Genomic DNA, 26,988 nt, shown 5'->3' with positions numbered 1-26,988 from the left:
TCTAATTTTATTGGCTGGTCCAGATGAACAGCTGTTATGTGAATGTATTTTAGAATATATTTTAAAGAGGTTCCTGCCTTGGGTAATGAAGACTTTTTTTTTTTAGAAAAAGACATACAGAAATAAGAAGTGGTGGCCTCATCTTTTATTGTTTCTTCTTTACTCAAATACAGACTTTTTAAAAATAGATTTTGATTTGTTCGGAAGTGATACTATCACTATTGCAGAGGGATAAATTGGAAGTGACCACCCATTTAAAAATAAGCCAGGCTTTCATTGATTGTCAACACAGATAAGCAATCATTCTCAATTTCTTTCCTTTCCTGCATGGACCATCATTTTACAGTTCCAGAAGTACTTTGTGTTAAAGGATGACTTGTACATAATTTGCTAGTTTTTACATAGTAATTTTTTTTTTTTTTTTCCAAAACACAGAGTAAAAACAGAGTAGAGGCTGGGCTTTGAGTGGGTAGTGGATCTGGGAGTCATATGCTTGTCTGCATTACCGCCTAAGCCAGGGCAGTTTAGGAACTGCAAAGCTCTGAAGAAGAGAGAAGGGGGCTGATGTCTGACACATGAGCTGACTGGAGAAGTCATTTTATTTGGGGGACAGGAGAGGAGAATTGAGAACAGAACTCAGAGACAGCTTTCCTTCTTCACTAGGCTTTATCTCTTCATTTTCTCATCTGTGTAAGGGCAACATTGGAAGTATGCGTAAGACTAGGGGCTGGGCTGGGTTTGTCCACATCATTCTGCTACTAAACAAACCTGTGAGCAGCAGGTTTTAACAAAAGGGGAGAAGTTTGGATTTGAGCCAGAGACATAAGGGGTGTATGTGTGCACATGGTGGAGTAGGAATTGGAGTTCGATACCCTGCATGTGTGTATTTTTATTTGCCTCTGCAGAGGGGAGAGAGGTTATGCAAGATGATCCCTTGAGATCTGTTTTCTTTCTCTGTCCCATTCCCTCTTCCTTGTCCTACAAGTGCTTGTGTACAGTGAGGAAACAGGGAGGGAAGATGATTCTTCTGTCCCTGACTCAGCTCTGCCCTCTGTTCTGGCTTGCTCTTTTTGTGTTATAATGAGCACAGTGGAGGGGGGAAAAACGATGCTCCCATTTTCTCATTACCTCTATACCTTCTATTTCCTCCTGTGTATTTATGCTGCTCCTAAAATGCCAGTAAATGTCAGCTTCCATCCCTTAATGCTTATTTGTAGTGCTACACAAAGTAGCCCGCAGGGTGATCTGAAAAATTTGCTAGTGTTCTTGATGTGTTTTATTTATTGCCAAAACATGCAGGATCCAGCAACCATGATAGAATAGCAAGCTAGCTGGTTTTTACTGAGCTTGCTGGTCTTGTTGCATTTGTGCTATCTTTCAGCTGTCCTGTGTCAGAGACTGTGAGGAAAAGTGGGAGAATAAAGTTCCGCTAATGACAGAGCCAAGACTACAGAACTGCTTTCCAGAGCAGATGATGATAAATCTGATTACTATCAGAGCAAATGTCAAGTCACTTCTTTTTTGTTTCGCTTTCCCACAGAGGCAGCTGGAAGAGGCAGGAGGAGAGGATTCAGAGAACAGGTTGTAGCAGTGATGAGAGAGAAAAAGAAATTCCCAAAGGCAAGCAGAGAGGCAGAGGAGGCATTTCACTTGCAGTGATTTGTCCTCCAGCCTTCCTGAGATGTTAAAAGAGAAGCAGGGCAAAAGTGACCTAGGCGATAGACTGCTCTATAATCTAGCTAAGCTGTCTCCTTTGCCACTCAGGTCCTGAAATTGCTTAACAAAATCAGCAGGCCTAATCAATCTTCTGGGAGGCTGTTTTGAGCAATTCAGATGTTGATTTCATAGAGCAATTTGTCTTCTGCAAGGTTGACAACACAATAAACTTTTATTAACAAAACAGCAGTCTGGCCAATCTTCCCTACTGGTGGACACTAAAATGCAACGGCTCTCATGGTATGATTTTCTCAAGTGTGATATTGATCCTGGCCATGGTTCTATCAGTATTTTATATTGGCTTACATTTCTGATGAGCTGGATCTAATAAAGTGTGGGGTTTTCTTCGGTGAATGTGTTTAACTGCTGTTTAGGGCACATAATAATGTCAGTTGCTACTTTATCTGCAATGTGGTGGTTACAACTGAGAAAGTGTGTCTTTCTGTATCTCCATGCTGTCATTAGTTTATCAGTATACCGAGTGAAAATCAAAAATGAAGAAATGAGCTAACATGTTGTACTCCCTTGATGTAAAGATGCTAAAATTGGTCAAAAACTGGTGAAAAAAAGGAGAGTGTAGGGAGGGGATCTGTTTCTTTATTCTATTTTCAAATACTTAAAGGAACCCTAAGACCTTATGCTGAATTTGAGGTATTCTTGTTTAGTTAAGGCAGCATTGACATGGTAGGACTCATTTACATTCTTACAGGGCAGAGAATATTGCAATTACAGACTGTTATGTCAAGCTTGCCTGTTCTTTTGGGATGTCAAATTTCAGATTAATTCAGATGAGCATCTCTGAGAGAGAAGCAAACCTCTGATTCATTCCACATGGAGTGTTTACCAAGAATACCATTTACATGGTTGTGTACTAGCCTCACAGCGGCACTGGCGTAAATAAATGCTGAGGGAGAAGCTGGTAGTGTTATTAGGAGAAACTGTTTGGAGAGACCAGGAAGGGTGCTTGCAAAGTAATGAATAGGCCTTTAATTAATGAAGAAAAGATTGATCCATCTAGCTAAGCTTTATTGCTACTTTGGACTTGAGATTTTTTGAGGATCTTAAAATGCTTTGTGTTTAATAGGTGTTAGCTATTAAGCTAGCTGTTAGCTAGTCCACTGAGTTCAAGTGGCACCCCTTAGTTTGCCTGGCAGAGACATTAAGTGAGGGCATGGCTTACTGCACAAAAGCCTTCTAAAGGCCGTCCCAAGCCTGTGGTCATGGACTGTGTAAGTGAACTTGCATCCACTGCTCTGTCAGGAGGGATTTTTTTGTCTGTAAGTGTGCTGGAGAAGCTTTCATTACTTGCTGTGTACATTAAAGAATCCAATGTCCACTGCAAGCAATAGGGAGCCAGCAACTTTAATGGCTTTAAGAGGTTTGAAATAGTCTCAGCATGAGGTTTTAGCCTACAGTACTAATTCTTCATCTTTTGCAAATATTTGTACCACATTTCAAAGGCTTACAAACCGTGATGTAAATAGTATACAATAGCGCATTCACAGAAAAAACTACCTTACAAATAATTTTCAGACTGCAGCAGTGCAGCAGGCATGATGAAAAAAGGGTGAGGAATTAACACAATCTTAGGTGAGAGGTAACCACATGTATTTAAATTTCCTATATATGTATTCCTTTCCTGGAACAGAATGCTATTGTCTTCATGAGTGTAGTATTTGTTCCCAATAACAAAGGTGGAACAGAGTGAATGAATCTCACTGTTCAATGCTATTAATACATGAGTATTAGCCTGTGTTTAATCTGAATTAGATTTTCATGGAACTAAGTAGCACCAGAAGTTAGTATCCAGATTCATAGTAAAAAGTATATTCTGATTTTCATATTAAGCATGTTATGATCCTGTTTTAAAAATAACTTCAACAGCAAATAACAAACAAACCATAGACCTATACACAGAATAATCTAATTAAATATTCCCCAACATGTCCACTGTCAGCCAGATGACAAACGTGAAAAGGGTTTAGTCAAGGCATGTAAAGCAAATAGGACCTGAACCTCTCCAAAAATGAGTAGTCTCTGTAAATGTAATTCAGATGCCATAAGTTTCTGTGGGTGATCCAGTGAAAGCCCAGCTCAATGGGAGGATGTGTTGGGGGGGAAGCTGGCCTGAACTGGCACTGAGAAGCAAGGTGGAGAAGCAGTGTGAGTAGTGAGAAGACTGAAAAGGGTCATGACATCCTCCTTTGTAAGGAAAAGGATCAGAGCCGATTCAATCATGCCACATGTATTGTGGAGAGAAAAAGCAATTTCTAAAAAAAGATTTGGCTTTTAGTGAGTGCTTGAGGGATTATTCAGAGGAGGGTGAATACAGGAACTAAGTTCCTGCTAAGATCTGTATAGCATAACTCAGGTAAAACTTCTTGCTTTACACAAATGGTGCTGAAGAGAAGACAAGCAAGTTTCAAAGAGTTCTTCAGCTAGAGAAAGACCAATCAGCATCTTTGTTCATAGGTGCAACCGAAGGACTCAGGCTGCATGCTGAAACACCACCGGGGATTTGTGTAGTAAGTGGGAACAGGGATAGCTTGTGTCCGCTTCGTTGTTACTGAACATAGCAGCTGAAACAGCTACGTTTGTTCAGCCCCAAGTGAAGAGTTTCTTTGTTCAGAATTTACCAGGGAACTAAGTCTACTCTCTTCAGGAAGGACAGGTTAAAATTATGATGCACAAATTCTGTTATTTCCTGATTTGGAGTCTTTCTTCTCATAATTCTTAGGTGGAGGAGAACTTTAAGGTCCTTATTTGCTAGAAAACCTATCTGAAAAGCATTAAGGTTCTCTGTCCTTTATTTCTGATTTGAAAATAATGTACTGTATTATCCTCATACCTTTCCTTTTGTTCACTTCTGTCTTAAATAATTTTTGCAACTGAGATAAAACAAACAAAGAAAACATATTTTATCTCTATTTACACAATACATCTTGCTGTCACCTACTGCAAGGAATGATAAATCCTTTTTAGGAGAGTGTATGACATTGAAAATATTACATTAAAACAAAACTTCTTGTCCGCGCTTTTAGAATTGATGAAAATGCTGAGACATTTAAAAACAAGCACATGTTTACTGAAATAGCTATCTCTCAGATAGGAAACAATGCATATCAAGCCAGGAATCACAGAACAGGCAAAAGTCCAGTAATGTCTTCAAGATTTTTGAGACCTGACAGATCATTTTCTTTCAGTTATATCTGTGACAAGTGGATGCAAAACATTGTACCTGGAAGAACACAAAATATAGAAAGAAACCAGAGAGTGTATAAGGCAGAGGAGGGCATGTTCAATCCGTTGTGAGAAACCTGATTTGGAAAGTGGAACAGGAACATGGTGTTCATGTGCCCTGAGGTATACTACCAATGTCTCTGCATACATTTTTACTGCTATATAACATAAAACTGGATTATTCACATTCCTTAGGTCTAGTCTCATCTTACCTCTTTTTTAGCAAGCTGCATCTGAATGCATTTGCTCTACAATTTCTTCTATGCTCTGGGTGGTACACAGAGCTCTATAACCTTCAGACAAAATCTACCTAAAAGTGTAGTTTTTTGTTTGTTTGTTTGTTTCAGTTCAGTGTTTGAAATAAAGTGTGAGCCATTAACAGTGTTTTTATATTATGTGGTGGAGAGAGTGTGCTGTATGTCTTTGGGAGTGAAGTGAGATGTCGGGATACCTAAGCAAATAGGTATCCCCATACCTGTTCAAACTGGAGCAGTGCAGTATGGAAGAAACTGAGCTTTGCTGCAGTATTATCCGTGCTGCCTTTTAGGAGTGGTCTCTGGATCGAACTATCTCCAAAACCAGGCTATGGTCTTATTTTAGAGAGCTGACTGAAGAAGTATAAAACAGAGACAGAGAATGGATAGGAAGGCATATGGGTGATTGAGGATGCAGTGCTCAGTTTTCTGTCCTGAGTCTCTTCTATTCAGTGGTGCAAAGGTATATATACTCTGAATACCTTGTGCTAGACAATAATTGGAGTGCTGATAATATCAATGATAAAAAGTTCAACGTGCAGCTTCTTACTGAAGTTAAAAGAATGATTTATCATTTAGAGATAATATGGAGCTTCTCAAGAGTCTGAAAAAAAATTGAAAGCCTACATTGTGATGAGATAGTGATTACTTTCTAGTGTTTTGTAAATGGTGGGACTAGAAAAGTCTAGAGCATGAAAAATATTTTAAAACTTATGAGAAATGAATGTAAAATTATACTGAATTGATTGAAGCTTTCGAAAAATACTGAAGTAACTGAATGGCATAATACTAGATTGTATTGTACAGATTGTACTAGATTGTACATTTTACCTTCCTGTGCAAGCATCACTTATTAGGCAAGACGGTGGAAAAGCGAGTCCTGTGTTCATTTTTGTGTGTGTTTTTTGATGTATGTTGAAGTACAAATAAAAGGTTTCTTAATAAGTTCTTTTTGACACAAGCTGAAGAGAAGTGCTGCACAAGACTGAAGCTACCATTTATTTTTACTCACTAGGTGTGTTTATATGTTTTTACTAACACTGGGCTTTTGGAGTCTGTCAAAAGTGGCATTTTAAAAATGGTACAGAGAAGACTTTTCTTTCTTCCAAGAACTTTAATTTGTGGTATTAGTAAATCCTGACAGTCAAACAACAACAATAAACCTCTCAGCTTTTTTCTCTCTCGTAGGGTGATAGCTCCTATGTAAAGGATCGTTGGTGTGTGTTTGATGGATTCATGGTCTTTTGTCTTTGGGTGTCCCTGGTTTTACAGGTACTTATTTCAGTTACCTTTTTCAATGAATAGGTATTTGATTATGGAAAATATGTGGCACAGACAAATAATTATGAGCTGTGGAAGAATGGGTGTATAGGGGTCAAATTATTTTTGATGTTGAATGTTGAATTCAATAGCACCGTAATTGCACATTGCAGCATATCTACAGTAACAGTAGAATTTATCTTTTAGTATTTATCTTGATTAATTTTTATCACTGAGAAGTCATTAACAATCTGAAGCTTGCTACCATAAACTCTGCATAATCAAAAAGGAGAGAGAAGTATCTTCAGAGAGCCATTTGTCCCTTACACGTTATGACAGTTGTGCTCATCTCCTTCCATTGAGTTGGGTTGGATGTAATGATGAGTAACATAGGTAACTAAAGGGAGACTGATTCGTATGGCAGATATTTGCAATTTTGTAGGCATATTGACTGGGTAAGTGGAGGTTGGGTCACACCCAACAAAACCTTTTCCATAATAGAAGATAAATATAAAAATATAACAAAAAATATAAAAAATACATTTGGAAACAATGTGATAAGTTTCCATAAAGTAATGAACTCAAAGTTGTTGCAAAAAATGTATGGCCTGTTAAGGTACAGGTCAAATTGTGTCCCATAAAAAAATTGGTCCTTAAGCCAATTTTTTGAATGAGAATAGATCAAGGACGGTGAGATTTGGCCTTTAATAATATAAGGACTGTAAAAGGCCCATTGAGATTGCCATTAGACAAAGCTTAGCCATTTCTGAAAAAAATTAAGATACGTTGTCATTTTCTTCTTTATACATAGTGAAGACTTTGGTACGTCGTGTATATGTGTACAGTCAAGATAGGCTGTTACAGATAAGCACCACAGGTTACCCAACCTCTGCATTGTCAGGTTCCCCCTCCATTTTCTTAGTATTTTGAACAAATACTAAATTAAGCAGTAATTCTCAGAATGGAGACAAGGGTAAAGAAAAGACATTTTTACCCAATCATTAAGATAAATAGTCCTTCTGGAGTGCCTGCCCTGTCAAAGTGTTAAGGAAATGTTTCCCTAATCTGTGGCTTGGCTGAGAAATTTGTGTCCTAAGTAGAGCCATAGGAGAACATGTGCAGTTTTCTCATGCTCTTGGAATTAAATGGAGAATTAATAAGTGTATTGCAATGTGTAAGGCAATCAGAATGTATCTACTTTTATGTAATATGAAAAGCCTTGGTGGTGTGCCTCATTATCAGATACTGATTTCCATAATGGAAAATGTAAATTATTCACTTTTAATAAAGTTGTGGGAAATCTGTGAGGTAGCACTAGCACACATGCATGCAGTTTACACGAAGTTGCATGCTGTTCTTGAGTTATTTGAGATAGAAGCATTATGAACGTAGGCAGAGTATATTTTTAGAATTTCATTAGGATAACTTAGAAATGGATTAAAGGATTTATTAATACTTTTCTTTTAAAAAACATGTTTAAAATGAATCATAAAGTGTACCAAGAGATGATTGAAAATTAAAATGAAAATAAAAATCATATATAGTGTTCGTAGTTTTAAAAATTGTGTAAGTACCAAGAGGAACAGGACAGAGTTGTCAAAAAAAAAATATGCTTCTTTTCTTTGGTAGGTGTTTGAAATTGCTGAAATAGTTGATCAGATGTCACCTTGGGGCATGTTGCGGATTCCAAGACCACTCATTATGATTCGAGCATTCCGGATATATTTTCGTTTTGAGCTGCCAAGAACCAGGATAACAAATATTTTAAAGTAAGTAAGGCTGTTATCTAAAGAACCACAGACTTAGAACACTGAATAAGAAGCTCAGAGAACGACTCTTAATGCTTAATGTGCACCCGAGTTGTAGTTCTGGCAAAAAAAATCTTGCTCTTTTCTATATTTAAGGAATGATCAGGTTTCTATAAAGTGATCAAAAATGACAGGTATTTAAATAAATCTTAAATCAATTTGCTAATAATTGTAGCCAGCAATTTTCAACCAGTTGGAGTAAATTCTCTTCAATTAGTGTGAGCATATAATAATCAAGGTGAACAGCTATGTAGTTGTATTGGTGTATGTATACAGACACATACAAGCATACACTCATAAGTATATTCTGTCCAGCATATAATGGTAAAAAACACTTAATGGTAATGTGAAAGGGTTTCTTCTATTTATTTGACGTCAACTTCGTCATCTCGTCTTGCCTGTGCAATTCATTAGATACTATTTTACGAAACCTAGACTTTCTACATTTGATTTACTTACTTATTTTTATTCTGTTCTTTGTAGTTTACAGCTGTTTTAATTACTCTAACTTAGTTTAGAAAAAAATGTGGCTTTTTTTTTTTTTTTTTTTGACACAGCTCTGGCACAGAGCAAGAGATCAGTTTTGAGGACAAATTTTCTGTGGGCTGAAATACTCCTCTGTGTGTGATCATACTTTCTATTCCGCAGTTTTTCAGAGGTGTCTTTACATTGCCTGGGCACTCAGTGTGCTGTTTCTCTTTTTGCCAGGCGTTCTGGAGAGCAAATCTGGAGCGTTTCAATTTTCCTTCTCTTTTTTCTCCTCCTGTATGGAATCCTGGGGGTGCAGATGTTTGGAACTTTTACGTACCACTGCGTGACTGATGACACACAGCGAGGGTAAGTTGGCCTGGGTAGGCATAATGTGAGGCCGTTCTTTCAGTGCATATGTGTATTTTTAGTTAGCATCATTGTGTGTAAAATGGAATTAACAGGCTAAAAATGGTCCACCAAAATCAATTCCCCAGGATTTTTTTTGAAAAAAAAAAAAAAAAAAACAAAAAGAAAAAACACAAACAAACAAACAAACAACATGAATTTAAAATGGAACAAAGATGACAAATGGTTTTGAACACCAGTCTGATTTAGGGGATGAGTGCGTGGGGATGTGTGTGGTTAGAGTATAAGTGAGAGAGATCAAGACAGTAGGAGGACCTTTAGGAGGAGCATTGCTGTTTGTGGCTGAGTCAAGTCAATGATGTTTCATCAGCTTTTGCTGTATTCTCCTATCTTTTCCCAGAATGTCTGGGAATGGGGCAAGACTTAAGGTAAAGGGCAGAACTTTCCACAGAATCTCACACCCTTGTTGGGATGAGAGGTTACTGGGACCTGATACTCAGATGTAAAGCTAAAGATCCTTTCTACCCAGCCTTTTGAAAGTGCAATTAGTATTTTACACTGGTTATCAAATGTACATCATGTTTTTGATTCAGCACATACTTAAACAAAAGGGCAACTTAAAGCACAGTATATGTAGCCTCTTGTCATTGGGATGCCTCATAGGATTACAGTTAAGTATACGCTTCTTCGTCCTGTTGAGTTGACGGCTTGGATGTATGCTTGACCACCGTTGTTCTATTGCATCTATTTCTTTGTTGCTTCTCCTTCTTTGGATAGGGAAATGTTAGCTCTGGAGTTGAAGCCTTTGCATTAGTCAAAAGTGTATCCTCTTATTTCTGTATTGAATTTGTCAGAAAGTAAAATAAATAGAATAGACATTATAAGAAACTCAAAACACTGCTTAATCTGCTACTGTGCTGAATAAAAAATCAGACTGTTACAAAATAGCATGTTAAAGATTTTTCTGAACTAGGATCTATAAACTATCAAATTCAAAATGAGATTATTAAAAGTGGCAAATATAAAAAAGGTTACAAAATTACTTGTGAACATGTTAGACGTTACATGATGCTTTGTTAAAGAGGTGATTGTATTTTGGATATTTTCTTATGCATTGAGTGTTACATTGTGTGGTTGTTTTTCACTTAGAAAATGAGATATTTTATTCTTTTTCTCATTTTTAAAAGAAAATCTTTATAGTACTTTTTTTTTTTTTTTTTTTTTTTTTTTAGTTTCCCATAGACATGGGAAAAAATCTTTGTGAAAAATGTATTTGTAATATCTGTGATTCTGTGATTTACCTATGTAGTTTGGGAAAACAGGAAATAGGGTTGATAATACAGGAAATATCATACATCTTGAGATACAGGCTTGACATCAGGAGGGGGTTCTTCACAGAGAGGGTGGTTGCACACTGGAACAGGCTCCCCAGGGAAGTGGTCACTGCACCAAGCCTGTCTGAATTTAAGAAGAGATTGGACTGTGCACTTAGTCACATGGTCTGAACTTTTGGGTAGACCTGTGCGGTGTCAAGAGTTGGACTTGATGATCCTTAAGGGTCCCTTCCAACTCAGGATATTCTATGATTCTATGATCTTATTGCTTCTATCAGAGAATGTAGCCTTTCATTGAATTCAATTGAAAAAGATAAAATGGGACATTATAAGGTGTGGTTTTGATACAAAATAATGAGTCTGTAATTTTAAGGTTGCCCATAATTTTAGTTTCTTCTGTATGTACTGGGTTGCTCTCTGAATACTGCATTATTGAAAAATAATGGGAAAGTGGTTATGGTTCAATTTTAGGTTGTTGAAAAGATGAATTACAGGAAAAGGTTAAAATGGTCAAATATCCAGTACAGAAAATAAATAATAATAATAGGAGCCAGTCTAAAATGTGTTAAAGATGTAAAAGTGAAGTATGCAGAAATAAAGAAATGTGAGACCTGAAGTTGAACATCAAGTCTAGACTTAACTCCTTGTTCTTTCAGTATCATCGTGTATTTATTTTTAGCTCTTTATAAGTTAGGCATCTAAAATAAGTTCTATTTTAGATACCTAGGATAGGCATCTTCAGAAAGTAATTAATCCCTTTTGCCTTTTCCAAAACTGACTTCTAACTTTAAATGGCTCCTATGTTTGTATATGAGGAGTACAGTTACATTGAAAACCACTTTTTCCCTTGATTTACTCTGACAGATGAAGGATGCTCACACAATGAACAATATCTTTTTTTCTTTTCTCCCTGACATGTGGATTCACACCTTACTTGTGACACACTGCTCATTCCTACTCTGAAAACACTTATTTCTTCTTCTTTCTGTAAAATTCATCATTATGCTTTGTGAACGCTTAAACATATGTGATTGTTTTTCATTCTAAGGAATGCCAGGCAGGAACTCTGGGTGGAGTTAGTCTGTCCCCTCTTCACATAAGTCAGGACTGGCCCTAGCAGAACTGCCTGCATAACTTTTCCATGGACTGGAAAAATAAAAAGAAGTAACAGTTGTACTGCCAAAAGAGGACAAGTTGGAGGCTGGCACTGGTGTCCAGAATGTTCTTAGAAAGGAGGCATCACTCCACCTCTCAACAGAGGAGAGTTTATTAGCTTTGATGTAGTAGAGCACAAAAGCATGAAAATTACCTAGAAAAATCTGACTTCTGTCTTTGAGGTTCAGTTTCTCAACTTCATAGTAAGGCTTCCCTCAAAATTTGAGTCTGGCTGTCTGTGTCTCTCTACCTCAGGTGGTTCTGTTCCACGCCATGGAGAATGGCCAGTGCTGACTGTACTTGGCGTTGAATAACTTCAGAGACTAAAGCATAGCCCCTAATGAGCCACAGCTGTAAACACTCAGTATTTCTGCAAGCCAGATCTGAGGCTCCCAAGTCAAGCTTTGAAAATGAAAAGCACACAATTAGTGGCCACCTTTGAGAACTTACATTTCGTGTAATTTATCTCGTACTAAGCAGAATTGTATGGCAAGAAAAGCAAGGGTAAAATCTAATTACTGAGGTCAAGACTCATCCATTTTAGAAAGCAGTCTTAGTAAGCCTTCTGATTTATACAGGAGACAAGCATCTCCTGCAAATGGCATCTTAAAATCTTGCTATTCCTTCCTATTTGAAAGGACGTGGCAGCCTCATCAGACACTCATTGCCTCTTTGACTGCTGCAACTTCTTTTATCTTTCCATCCCTCTTGACGCCCACACTCCCTGACCTCCTGTCTCTCCACCTCCTCAGTCAGTTTCTAATGTTAACTCTGACAAACAGAAATACTGGAGTGAGCTAACTGCAGTCTTAAGTTTTTCATTCCATCTGTGAAATCAGCAAAATCCGACTTCCTTCCAAAGGCTGAAAAGTTTTTTTGTTTGTTCATTTTATAAGTCCTTTTTTTCCCTCATTTGTGTGATCTTCTTTATTTTTCCTGACTTACTTTTCTATATGGGGAACACTGTCACCTTCCTAGGCAACTCTCTAACTCAGTGTTCCCATTGTGATTATTACTTATCTTTTTTAAAGCTCTTCTGTTACAGCTTTTTCCTGATGATTTCTCTGACTGGTGTATCTGTTTTCTGCCAAGGAGTGCTATACTGCGTAGACTTCCTTATCACACATCTTCTTTGGGGGCAGTCCCAGACCTGAGCACAGCCTGGGAGAAGAACTCACTGAGAGAAGCTCTGCAGAGAAAGAATTTGGGATTCTGGAGGATGAAAGGCTCAACACAAGCCAGTAGTGCATAGCCCAGCAGTTCAGCCCAGCAGGCCAACTGCGTCCTGGGCTGCACCACCAGAGGGGTAGCCAGCAGGGGAGAGAGGGGGTTGTGCCCCTCTGCTCTGCCCTGGTGAGGCCCCACCTGGAGTGCTGCATCCAGGGCTGGGGGCCCAGCACAAGAAGGATGTGGGGCTGTTAGAGCAGCTCCAGAAGAGGGCCATGAAACTGATCAGAAGGCTGGAGCACCTCTCCTGTGAAGGAAGGCTGAGAGAGCTGGGGATGTTCAGCCTGGAAATAAGAAAGCTCAAGAGCGGCTTCATTGAGCCTTTCAGTACTTAAAAGGAGCTTATAAAAAAGATGGAGGGGGACTTTTTACATCAGCAAATAGTGATAGGAAAATGGGGAATAGCTTTAAACTAAAAGAGGGGAGATTTAGATTAGATGTTGGGAGGAAATTCTTTACTGTGAGGGCAGTGAGACACTGGCACAGGTTGCCCAGAGAAGCTGTGGATGCCCCATCCCTGGAGGTGTTCAAGGTCAGGCTGGATGGGGCTTTGGGCAACCTGGTCTGGTGGGAGGTCAGTCTTCAATCAGCTGATCTCCTACTCTAGTGGCAGGTGTCTCTGCCCATGTCAGGGGGGTTGGAACTGGGTGGTCTTTAAGGTCCTTTCCAACTCAAGCCATTCTATGATTCTATGATTGTTTCTTGAAAGACATACAGTATGGTTGTAATGTAATATATAGACAATTATCTATATAATTTGATACATTATAAGCAGTTTGACAGGTCTTTTTGTTATATCTGCAACTAGTTTCAAAGAAGTGAACAAATGTGGGGAAAGTAGGTTGTTTTCCCAAATCTACCCTATTTTATTCTTGGGCGCCTTCAGTGTACAAAAGGTACTTCCACAAGAACATGTTAGAGAAATTATTTCAAAACCTTTTCTTTGGCTCTTTTAGAGAGGTTTATAAATCTTCACAGACATACTACTAAGTGTTTTCTTTATTTTTATTACCAAGATATGTTTGACTACACAAAAATACTTTTGTAATGTATGATTAGATTATATTTATTCCACAACAGCGTATTTTCCTTTTTATAGGGGAAAGAAAGCTTTCCCTCAGTGAAAGGAAGGAGGTTAGCATGGCTAAAAAACATAAAACATACCTAAATTACCTAATTCTCCAAACTCACTCTTTAAGGTCCTTTATTTATACTACCAGTAGGATATGGGATGAGTATTGCTGTAGACCTGTCTGCCTTGTCACCATGGCAGTCAATTTAAAATCCTTCATGCAAGGTTCAAAGTAAGAACTGACCAGGAAAACAGATAAGAAAAATAATTACCAAGTAATAAAAAGATCTAAGAGGTTCTTGGTCATCTTTCCCTCTATCTATCGATAGCCACCAACCCCCCCAAAATGTCAGAAAACAGCTTCAAAGACACTGGAGCTTAAAGCTTACCACAATATCTAATAGAAGAAATAAATATGTTTAAAAAGAACAAAAGGGATTTGGGATAATGTCTTACATCAGCAGTGGGAAAATAAGTATGAGCAATCGAGTTTTGGAGAAAGGGGAAAAAGCAAAAGCCAAACTTGAAAAAATAACATAACAAGACTTCTTTAACAGGGCATATTAATTTGTTGGTGCAAATTAAACAACCAGCACTACTTTATTATTGTGTTTGGGGTTTATTGAGAATCTTTGTAATGGTAATATGTCTGGCATTTCCTCAGGGAAAAGAAAACTGGAAGAAATCTTGTTTTTTCCAGGCCAGATGTTATTTAGACCCTAACCAAAATCAAGACAAATACAGCATCAGACTAAAACAGAACTAATCCTATTCAGATGGGATCCTATCAAAAGGTGGAAGACAATGTTAAGGTGACGGCCAGTATAGAAACCCAAGAAAAGTTGTCTTCATCCTCATTTTCAAAGGGCGCATGATTTCTGAGCACAAGTCCTGATTTTGACCAGAACAGTTGAATAGATAGTTATCCAAAGCAATTGAACTTTGATTTCTTTCATATAGGCTTCCCAGAGCTTCTGTTTGTCCAGCTCCACCTGAGCCTACCAGAGGGTAGACCCCGCTAGACCTGCTGTTCATGAACAGAGAAGGACTGGTGGGAGATGTGGTAGTAGGGAGCTGTCTTATGCAGAGTGACCATGACATGGTAGAGTTCTCCATTCTTCGTGAAGTCAGGAGGGTTGTCAGTAAAACTGCTACCTTGGACTTCCAGAGGGCAGACTTCAAACTGTTCAGGATGCTGTTAGGGAGGGTCCCTTGGGAGTCAGTCCTGAAGGGCAGAGGGGTCCAGGAAGGCTGGACGCTCCTCAAGAAGGAAGTCTTAAAGGCTCAGGAGCAGGCTGTCCCTGCATGCCATAAGATGAGACAGCAGGGAAGAAGACCAATGTGGCTGAACAGGGAACTTTTGCTCTGTATTTGGGAGAAAAAGAGAGTTTATGTTCAGTGGAAGAAGGGACGGGCAACTCAGGGAGAGTACAAGGAGGTTGCCAGGATATGAAGAGGAAAAATCAGGAAGGCCAAAGCCCAGCACAAGCTCAACCTGACCACAGTGGTCAAGGATAACAAAAAATGTTTTTATAAATATATTAATGGAAAGAGGAGGGCCAAAGAGAATCTCCATTCTTTACTGGATGCAGTGGGGTTCATGACGACAGAGGATAAAAAAATGGCTGAGGATCTTAACACCTTCTTTACATCTTTCTTTACTAGCCAGACTGCATATCTTCAGGGTACTCATCCTCCTGACCTGGAAGTCTGGGACAAGGAGCAGATGAAACCCCTCATAGTTCAGGTAGAAACAGTTAAGAGACCTGCTGCTCCACCTGGACTGTCAGAAGTCTATGGGGCCAGATGGGATCCACCCAAGGGTGCTGGCAGAGGTGATTGCCAAGCCACTTTCCATCATAAGTCAGCGGTCATGGTCATCTGGAGAGGTCCCAGATGACTGGAGACTTGCTAATGTTACGCCCATCTACAAGAAGGGTCGTAAGGAGGAGCCAGGGAACTACAGGCCAATCAGCCTGACCTCGGTGCCAGAAAAGGTGCCAGGAACAAGGTGCCAGGAACAGGTCATCTTGAATGCAATGTACGCGGGACCACCAGGGGATCAGGTCCAGTCAGTGTGGGTTCATGAAAGGCAAATCCTGCCTGACTAACCTCATTTCCTTCTATGACTGGGTGACCTGCCTGGCGGATGAGGGAAAGGCTGTTGACGTAGTCTACCTAGACTACAGCAAGGCCTTTGACACAGTCTCCCACAGTGTTCTGCAGAAGCTGGCAGCCCATGGCTTGGACAGGTACACTCTTTGCTGGTTTAAAAACTGGCTGGACGGCCGGGCCCAGAGACCAGTCACCAGTGGTGTTCCCAGGGGTCAATGTTGGGGCTCCATTCTCTTTAATATCTTTATTGATGACTTGGATGAGGGAATTGAGTGCACCTTCAATAAGTTTGCAGACAACACTAAGTTGTGGGGAAGTGCTCCTTCTTCTTCCACCTGAGGGCATCACTTAAACATTAAAGGAGGAGATCACTTAAACATTAAACATGTAAATAAGTCTAATTTGATACCCTTTGTTGAAGTGCAGATTCATGCAAGCTAGATAGATTTGTTGTTAACTCTTCATTTCTATTAGCACTAATATTGATAGCCTTCTTTGTTGTGTGAATTCCATTTATTCATGTTGTTTTAATTCCTATGAAATGTCTTGCATTAGCATATGTACCTTGCAATTGCTATTTGAATTCAGTTCCCTCTTGAATGATTGTAGCAGCCACAAAGATGTGCCATCACAGAGTTGTTATGCCATATGGCATTTGGTAAAATTTCAGTATAAGTACTGATCCATGCATACTACACATGAAAAAATCCACACTGGAACGTTTGCATTGTCGTTTTTGAGCTCTGCTTTCTCAAGACTGAGTGTACAGCAGTGTCCATAGGAAAGAGTTCTTCTTTTAATGACTTTTCTGTGGCTAACTTTGGTGGCCTTGTTAGTCTGAAGGGTAAGGATGAAGTGAATTGAATGAGATTTTCTCTAATTTTGGTAACAAGTGATCAAACCAATGGACTGGCAAAGCTTTTAAGTAGCTGCAATCATTCTGTTCTCATTCACATGATGACAGTGTTGGCTTTGGATAATGTAAGAGATCTGTCATAAGTACAGAGTCATCTGGTTTTGATGTCAGCACCAGTGTTAGGAACCTAAATGCCTTGAATTCCCTTTCTGGCTTGTGGAGAGAGAGAGGTACTTCTGGAATATTATGGAACCCACCAGCCTCCAAACCCTTGGAGGTGTGTTTCAGTCTCTTCAAAACTCATGTGAAGTGAATAGTAATAGATAACATCAACGACACAGTTTGTACACCCTTACTTAGGTCATGTATGAAATGAAAAAAGCAACAAGCCCAATCAAATCAGTGTTTAACTAGTAGTATTGCTTTATGTAGTAGGCAGTTTGATTTAATCGTACCTTATGACTGATTATGGGTGGAAGAGAAAGGGAATAAAATCAGTATTTAAGTTAATTTATGAAATAAACATAAACCATTTATTTTTTCTTGAAAAGTTGACCAAAGAAGCAAAATAAACTACCAGTTTTGTCTATAAAGATTCAAGCTTTGACACTAGCAGACTATGTGAAAACTACCAAAAGATAACGAAACCTGAAACTGAACATGGAAAAAAATCAATAAAAGATCAGAACTGAATGACAAGATATAAAAATCTATGTATTGTGGGGTAAATATACTGAAAGACAATGTATTAGCAGTGGTGAAATATTACAGTATCTATACTTCAAATTTATAGTCAAAAGAAATTATTGGATCATCTAGTCTGATTTCATTATGTTTCTCCTGAAGGGAGCTTTATAGCTTGCATCTGATTCTAGTGTGTGGCTTGTAGGTAGGCATCTATTCTTGGTTAGAGTAGGAGCAGAAGAATGCTTTATAAGCAAGGGAATTTTTTAGTTTATATCAGAAACTGTTCCACCGTTAAAAACTATGTTCCTAATTCATCATCTTAATTTGCCTGGTTTCAGCTGTTAGCTTTCTATTCATGTTACACCTCTTTATGCTAGATTACACAGAACTGTAATTCCCAGTACTTTCCCTGTGTGAATCCACTTACACAAAATAATTTAGGCACCCTTCAGTATGCTTTTTAATGAAAAAGCATTATGTAGCTCTTTAACTCTGTTGCTGCTAAGCATGTTCTTTTCTCTCATTTTCATATTTCTATACTCTTCCCTTTAATTTAAAAAAAAAAAAGAATATAAACAAAAAAACTGAGCACAATATTGATCATAATTGGTGTGAGTGCAATGCAGAGAGATATATTAATTCATTATTGTTCTGATTGTACAGCCTGGGAAACACTGGCTCTTTCTTGCCATGATCGTAGAATTGTGGAACAGTTTGGGTTGGAAGGCACTTTAAAGATCACACAGTTCCAATGCCCCTGCCATGGAACTAGAGTTCCATGCCACTAGAGTAGGAGATCAACTGATTGAGGTTTGACCTCCCACCAGACCAGGCTGCCCAAAGCCCCATCCAGCCTGGCCTTGAACACCTCCAGGGATGGAGTATCTGCAGCTTCTCTGGGCAACCTGTGCCAGTGCCTCACCACCCTCACAGTGAAGAATTTCTTCCAAATATCTAATATAAATCTGCCCTCTTTCAGTGTAAAGCCATTCCCCCTTGTCTTATCACTACACTCCCTGACAAAGAGTCCCTCTCCAGCTTTTCTGGAGGCCCCTGTTAGGTACTGCAAGGCCACCATGAGGTCTCCCCAGGGCCTTCTCTTCTCCAGGCTGAACAACCCCGACTCCCTCAGCCTGTCTTCCTGGGAGAGGTGCTCCAGCCCTTCAGATTATCTTTGTGGCCCTCTGGACTCATTATTAATACTTCCATGTACTGGGGTTCCCAGATCTGAATGCAGTGCTCCATGTGAGGTCTCTGGAGAGCAGAGTAGAGGGGAAGAATCACCTCCCTTGACCTGCTGGCTACAATTCTTTTGATGCAGCCCAGGATGTGGTTGGCTTTCTGGGCTGGAAGCACATACTGATGGCTCTCATCAACTAGCACCCCCAGGTCTTTCTCCTCAGGGCTGCTCTCAATCCATTCTCCACCCAGCCTGTATTTGTGCTTGGGATTGCTTCAGCCCAGATGCAGGGCCTTGCACTTGTCCTTGTTGAACTTCACAAGGTCCACACAGGCCTCCCTCTCAAGCCTGTCCAGGTCCCTCTGGATGGCATCCTTTCCCTCCAGCTTGTTGATCACACAGTACAGCTTGGTGTCATTAGCACAGTTGCTGAGGGTGCACTCTATCCCACTGTCACCAACAAAGATGTTAAATAGTGCCAGTCCCAACACCGACCCCGAGGAACACCACTTATTACTATCTCCACCTGGTCACTGAGCCATTGACTGCGACTCTTTGAGTTTGACCAGCCAGCCAATTCCTTACCCGCTGAGTGGTCCATCCATCAAATCCATATCTCTCCAATTTAGAGACAAGGATACCATGGGGGACAGTGTCAAATGTCCAAGTCCAGGTAGGTGATGTCAGTTGATCTTCCTCTATCCACCAGTGCAGTGGATAAAAAAAATATTGATAAAATAATATCAGAAGTGATGTATTATTAAAAATTATGAGAGGATGCCCTATTATATCCCCTTGTTTTAAACTCTCACATAGCATCTATATTCTATAACATAGCGTTCCTATCCTCTTTTATCCTCTTTATTCTGTAGGTTATAAGACCTAACATTTGCTGTCTGTGATCCTTCCTGTGCAGCTTTGTATTTGTCTGTACTAAATCACATTTTGTTTTATTGGATTCAGGTAACCAAGTGATCCCAATAACAGTATTGCCTTGTCCTTATCGTAATTTATGTTTTCTATGCCTCTTCTTGATTTTATACCTATTTCTCCCTCATTGATTATGGTAGATCATGGTGATCATTTCAATAGCAAGTATTTCTTAAGATGTTGGTTAATCAGTTTTCAGCCCCTTTATCCTGTGTTTTATCAATACTATATAATACCAACTTTTTAACCAGTTGTGTTATTGAATTAATCACTTTACAAAGTCTAAGCTAGACAATTTCATTGGGCAAATTTGCAGTCTTATCAAAATCATGCTAGTATGATGATAATTATTTTCTGTATTTGATGGTGCTTGCCTTTAATTACATTCAAGTTCTTTACTCTTTATCAATTAGACTGTGTAACAGCTCATTCTTTCTTTTGTCTCAGTTGATGTCAGGCTAGCCAGTCATGCTGCTTGTCCTTTAATGGCATATTAGCATTCTTCAGGGATTCCCCTGCTATTTCAAGTTTTATTAAAAATTAATAGGGAGATGAGAGATGCCCTCAGTTATTTGGGCCTGTTGATTTGAATATAATTATCCCTAGCAGATGCTATCTAATATTCTCCTCAGTTACTAAATCTTGAGAAGTGAAATCTGTGTTTGCCAAGTTAAAATGTAAAATATGGCATGTTGCCAAAGCTGAAACGTTGTGCTTATACTGTCCCTAAAGTCATGAGTCCTTGAAGCATGCACTATTTTATTTTTTAATGTAATAAAAATAATAAATAAATATCAGAGACAATCTGTTACCAGACAGCTTAGAGAGCTTTATGGTTATAATTACAGATATAATTATGAGAAACATTAAATATGGATGATGTTTTCACACTTACAGTTTAAAATATAAAACAGATTTTGTTCTCTGATTAAAAACGGGAAACTGGTTCTGTAAATATGGTTCATGATGACTTTAGACCTGAGTTTGCCTGAAAGTAAAATGTAACATTAAAAAATTACCCTTGGGAAGGTCATAAAATATCAGAGGGATAGTGCCTAGACATATGTGTAATCCTTAAAGCCAGCAGGGTACTCTCTAAAATTTCTTTATCTCTCACCAGTGATTTTGGATGATACTGTAAGTGGATTATCTAGAACCTGAAATGACTCCAGCAGCAGCGTTGTTCTAAGCTGCAATCTTTTTCTGCAGAAACAGGAAGATCTAGTGAATAAGATTTTCAGTAGAAATTGATTACAGCATGACTCCCTGCTTTTGAAGTTAATGGTTATATATGTCTCTGACTTTGGTGACAGATGGGTTAGCTGACAGTGAGTGTACTTTGAAAAGATATGCTCAATAATAATCGTAAACTACAACTGTGAATGTTAGAAATATCAATATTACTGATCTATATATTAATATCTACCTTGTTAAGCAGAGGCCATAGTGTGATAAAAACTATGAAAGCGGTCAAGAGAAAACTTCATGATAGAAACAAAATTCTTATAAAATAATAAATAATTTATAAATATTGTTACAAAATATTATTACTCTAACTACTGTGCAGGAGTGCTGATGTTATTGTTTGGTCCTTCCATAAAAAGAGCAGTGGTATAAGGAAGTAGTCTAGGAACCATCTGTTAATAGCAGTTGTGTGTTCAGAGCTCCCACTGGAGGAAATGGAATTGATTGGGTTAGCACAGTAAGAATTCAGGTATGGATTTGGGAAACAAGTTACATTTAAAAGGGCAAACTGAAGGGATGAAAGGGGGCTTTTGGCTTTTGTAGTAGGTGCTTAGATTCTTTTCATGGTCACCAAGAAAAACAAAACAAACAAACAAAAAACTTAACCCTTTTCTCCTTTATTTTTTTTTCACAAGGAGTCAGCTAAAAAGCAAGCACTTATCCTTTTAGGTTTCCTATCTTTCAAATTCCCAGAGTCTCTGAAAACAAAAATAACTTAGAATATCAAAGAAATATTTTAACTGCCTAGAGATAACAGCAACTGTACATTGGCTTGAGCTGTCTGACCTTTTAATGGGACATATTCTAAGTAGAAAAGTTCATATAAGTGTTCTTTCTATGAAGTGTTACTGGTATAAATTGGTCATAGGAACCTTAATCTCAAATTTCCTGATTTTTATAAGATTACAGCCATTAATTATAGGTATACCAGGAGTATTTTTTTTCTATAATTTACCTTCTTTAAGGAAAGTCTCTTGAGTAGAAAACTAGGCTCTGTGATCTAAAACTGGAGGATGATATAAGGGTAAAACAAACCAAGACAGATGAGTTGGTTTATTGACCATAGGAACCATCATTTTTTGACTTTGAAGGGTTTGAAGCAGTTATCCATCTGTAGTCATTCAGGACTGGACCCAGTATTGACCCCTGGGGTACTCCATGTTGAAACCTGGGATACCCTTTAGCCTGCAGCCTTGAAATGCCTGTTTTTAGTGTGGAGAGAATTGTTCTTGTCTAACACAGAAGATTGTTCAGCTGCAGGTAATTCATATTTAATTATTGAACTCTTTACCTAATTCACTGTTTGGAGCAATATTTTTATACCTTATCAATATTTTTTTTTTTTCTGTAATTTTCTGGGTCTGGAAACTGCATGAGTAAGTTGGTAATTTCAATTAGCTTTCTGGTGATATCTTTAAAAAATAATAAAATACCAGAATAAACAAAATACTTTTTTTTTCTTTTTTTTTTTTTTCTTTTTTTTTTTTTTCTTCTCAATTTCTGTTGAATAGATGCCATAGAAAAGGGGCACATGTACTGCCTCGAGTTCTTCTTGAGATATGTACACCATATGCAGTGCATATGTAGTCAGGAAGCTCTTCAGGCAGTCAAAAGCATATCAGAGAAGTGCTCTCATGTCTTTGGCAACAATCTTGGTATTGATGGATTCTGATCAAGCAATGTGGAGTCAATTATCTCCTGGTGTGTACTTTGCATTCCTGTGCTGAACTACTTTCTCAGCTCACCTATTGGATTGATGCTGTACTCCACACACGTTGAATACCATGCAGAGAAGTACTCAGTATATTAGGACGAATTGTTTCTTCACATTGCAAGTATATATAATTTTATCTAGGCACCCTATTCAGCAAGGTATTTAAGTACATTGCCTAGCAGAACTTCTCAGATGCTTGAAGCTAGTTATGTGCTGAATCAGCACGTCAGTCTTTAGTTAATGTCAAGTATGGTCTATGAAGGTATAAAATATTTTAAATCATGTTGTATTGGAAATGACTGGTGATATTATAGCCAGTTCTAGATTAGCAGTCTAATGCTGTCTACTCCATGTAGACTAATCTATTCTTATTGCTATCCTGAACCACAACATAAACTGCCTAGTGACACTGGTTCTAACAAGCCTATACCTGTATAGGTACAGGTACTATAATCAGAGATTCCTCCTTTTTAGTATAAGTCATACCTGGTGCATGGAAACCATTTTTTTTCTGGAGATTTGAAAACAAAATACAAAAAGTGACTTGAAAACCATACAAAAGTGACTTTCAGGGTAGTCAGGCACTGGCATAGGTTGCCCAGAGAAGCTGTCGATAACACCATCCCTGGAGGTGTTCAAGGCCAGGCTGGATGGGGCTTTGGGCAACCTGGTCTGCTGGGAGGTGTCCCTGCCCATGGCAGGGGGTTGGAACTGGGTGATCTTTAAGGTCCCTTCCAACCCAAACCATTCTGTTATTCTATGAACTTGGTTTAAATGAACCCCTTAAAACGAGTGCTTTGCATTGTAATGATGGAGCCAGCAATCCAGCAATACTTTTAATAATAAGCCCTCACACAGCTAGCCTTTTGAATCTGAGGGATTTTCTAATGCAAACCATAATATAAAATTCATTAGGTACCAGTAGCCTGGGCTCTGCATCTGCCTGAGCCAATGAATTAATTTACATTTCTGATAATATTCATAAAATGTTGTCTTATGATAATCCTATATTATAATGGCTTTTGTATCACAAACCTGAAGTATTTAAAGCATACAAATGGGTATGAATTAACACATTCTAGTATAAAAAACTTAAGGTGCCCAGAAGAAGTTCTGAATCCTTGAGTGATGTATGCTAAACATGTTTACAAAAATGGAAATGGGTACACATGTGCCTGTATATCTATCTGTCTTTCTAGTTAAGCAGATAGCAAAATTTTTGGGGAGTCCTTTATAGTGCTGGCTGGAGGCGTTTATGTGTCTGTGTGTTCATCTATGCAGATATGTATGGCTCTCAGGCATCATGAAGAAATAGCTACAGAATGGGTGCAGCCACTGTTCTCTGTATTTGTAATTGCCTAGGAAAAATTGTGTAGGAAGCTTTAGTTTCACACTGACAGGTTTATAGTAATCTATTGCTATCGCATGCAGTGCATAAAGGCAAGAAAAATAAAGTAATTATGACTCCTGTTCACCCAATTTAGCTGTCAAAATGCATCTGTGAGTTAGATTAAAGGAAGAGGACTTTCAGAAGAACAATAAAATGCTAATTATACTAAAAGGCAGGCTATAAATTTCACCTGTTCTGTGGACAAATAAGATTAATTAAAGTGATGAATTTTAAGGCATTGGTCTGGAGCCTCAGGATAACGGGGTGAATACTACAAGATTTTCTCTGTAACTTTCAGTAATTCATTTTAAGTGTTTTTATATCAAAAGTCTGTGCTGTGACTAGAAAGTCAAAATCAGCCTGAACATGAATGGAGAAATGCTACAGACTGTTTTTTTCCTCAGACCGGAACTCTCCCTGATTAGCTTTCCAAGTCTGATTCGAAATTGCTCTGGGACTGAGCCAAAAATCAGGATTTCCATTTGTTGGAAGAGAAAGTACAAGCAGGGAGAAAAATGATGTTGCTCGCTTGTGTGCCTGTTCAATGCAGTTGGAGCTGTCATATTGCAACCTTACTTCTCTTTGGTTTACCCAGTTGGCTCGTAGCACAAGTAATGTGAATCTTTACTTATGTGCTGTGCTGCTTTGTGGGCCCTAGCAGAAACCTGCTCAGAATGAATTTTCATTGCTAAGGTGTACCTTTTAACTAAACCGCTTCTTGGGAAATGGGATGAGCAGGTTTTAATTCTCTCTCTTCCATATTTACTGCCATTATCAATGGTGTGCTGTGAATGCCTATGAGGAGCCTGAGCTTCTCCTTACAGAAGTTTGGGAGTACTTGTGTATATACTTGTGTATATGCCACAGATACAGACCAGGGAGCCACAAATTTGTCCTCCCTCACCTTTTAACTTCAAAGTCTGCTTGCACTGGAACTACCTAAAATCCCATTGTAGTGCAGCTTGACAGAGCCTCTTCAATAGCTCACACAATGTGCCAGAGGAGCAGGGAAGACAAGTGATGCTCAGCATCTGGCAACAGTGAAAAATGGGAGGCCTCTCACTGGCTAGCACACTGTGTTGCAGTGCTCTCTTTTTTTTTTTTTTTTTTCCATGTCTTTCCATTTTTCAGTGTTATATTTACCAGCAAAAATCAGTTTGAACCAGTTTGAATATTTTTTTATTTTTCCACCTGTTTTACCAAACCATTATTGGTGTTGTGAATCACATCTGTTTCAGTCGCATCAGTACTTACACTAGATGTGTAATGATTTGACTTTTTCTGTGATCATGGCTATATGTGTGCAATATGAAGGATTTAACTATCTGTGGTAGAACCCTGGCCCAACCAAGGTACAAGAAGCTAACACATTCTTACATGGAAGACAAGTCATTCACAATGATCCTGTTAAAAGATGTCAAAGCTAGCTCAGCTAGTGTCTGTGGAACTCAAAATCACATTTTTCCCTAGATTTGAACACATTCTCAGGATTTGCAAAGGTGTCTGAAGCAGTTAAGTGTCCAAATTACATGAAAACACAGTTGGAACAGCTCTTATGTTAACTTTTGTATGTCTTGAAGACTCTCTATTTTTGTTGAGGTCTCTAAGTATTAGTATGAAACTTCTGTTTATATTTGTACTGTCATTTTATAGGTCTGAAGTCACTTTAGCCCTCTTGCTTTCAAGCATTTAGTATTGCTCTGAGCTGAATTTATGTAACACCGTAATTTTGTATTTTTCACAGAAACGTAACCTGGAATAATTTAGCTATCCCCGACACCCACTGTTCCAGAGAGCTAGAAGAAGGTTACCAGTGCCCACCTGGATTTAAATGCATGGACCTTGAAGATCTGGGACTAAGCAGGCAAGAGCTGGGCTACAGTGGCTTTAATGAGATAGGTCTGTCCTACTGGTAAAATCCATTTCAGTATCCATTTAAAAATGTTTATGAAATGAGTAGAACAGATAGCTCATGTCTGTGCTGAAAAGATATCAAATGCAATCAGTATTCTGCTCAAGTAGAGCACATGCCAGAAAGAGAAGCTGTGCTATTTGATTTGGAATGATGAAGTTATCTATTTTTACATTGCTTGGGTTCCCAGGATTTAAATAACTTTAAAACAATGTCTTTATTTAAAAAGAGTCAGCTGTTGATTATCACCAATATGCAAATGCGATGACTAATTACTGTGATTTATTTATGATCCATTTTAGAGTATATATTTCACCTTATTTGTCTAATTTTAGTAGTAATTCCTATGCAAAAAAAAGAAGAAAAGAAGGAAAAAAAAAAAAGGAAAAAGGAAAAACACACAGAATTACTTGGTACTAAAGTTATCCTCTCAGTCCTAAGGAGGAGGGGGAGAAAGTGAGATCATATTTGTCTGTGACAACCTGGATCCAAACTGTGTTAAGTCAGAATAGCATTCAGTAAAATGACTGAGAGTCAGACAGATAGATATTGTACTACCAGTGCAATTTTTCTCCTGTGAGAAATACCTCAGAATGACCAGCACAATGCACTCTGCTAGTTGGCACGCGTCGTGCCATCCCCACAGGGAACACAGAGCAGTAATTCAAGAAAGGTGGCAACAGTACAGGCATCTGTGGCAGGATTCATATCCGAATGGAAAATGTGCAGGTTACCCTATCAGAAAATTGTGGTTATCTCACATTTATTTAACAGACAAAGGTCCAACAGGAGCCTGCAGCTGAACATTTTCATGAGTACAGGTAGGGAGTTCCTTTCAAATGAAAAAGCATGCCTACAGGCCATATTCTTTCTGATGCCTCTCTCTTACTGATAAGCTTATACTTCATTTTTCCTGGCTTGAGCTCTAGACAGTAGACTGTTATTGTGGCCTCAGATGAACTTGAAGGTTATAAAAAGGTTTACTGATGGAATGACTACAATCCAAAAGGATTTTTTTGAGAACTGAAAGCCCTTGCAGCTGAAATTACTTCAGTT

General features: G+C 38.5%; 1 protein-coding gene across 2 annotated transcripts in view; it reads left to right on the top strand.

Moving 5' to 3' along the window:
- NALCN (sodium leak channel, non-selective) overlaps positions 1-26,988 on the top strand; it is a gene marked incomplete at both ends in the record, with an annotated part of 218,699 nt that overhangs the window by 16,197 nt on the left and 175,514 nt on the right. For both annotated transcript variants that reach the window (XM_084305464.1, XM_084305463.1), the window contains 4 exons: positions 6,399-6,482; positions 8,100-8,239; positions 8,987-9,115; positions 25,765-25,919. In XM_084305464.1, the coding sequence (XP_084161590.1) occupies positions 6,399-6,482; positions 8,100-8,239; positions 8,987-9,115; positions 25,765-25,919 (508 nt within the window). The remainder of the gene's footprint in view (positions 1-6,398; positions 6,483-8,099; positions 8,240-8,986; positions 9,116-25,764; positions 25,920-26,988) is intronic.

This window comes from Netta rufina (assembly GCF_964035555.1).
Source record: "Netta rufina genome assembly, chromosome: 1".
NCBI lineage: Eukaryota > Metazoa > Chordata > Aves > Anseriformes > Anatidae > Netta > Netta rufina.
Note: the sequence above shows the minus strand (reverse complement) of the source record. Positions and strands in the feature narration are given on the sequence as shown.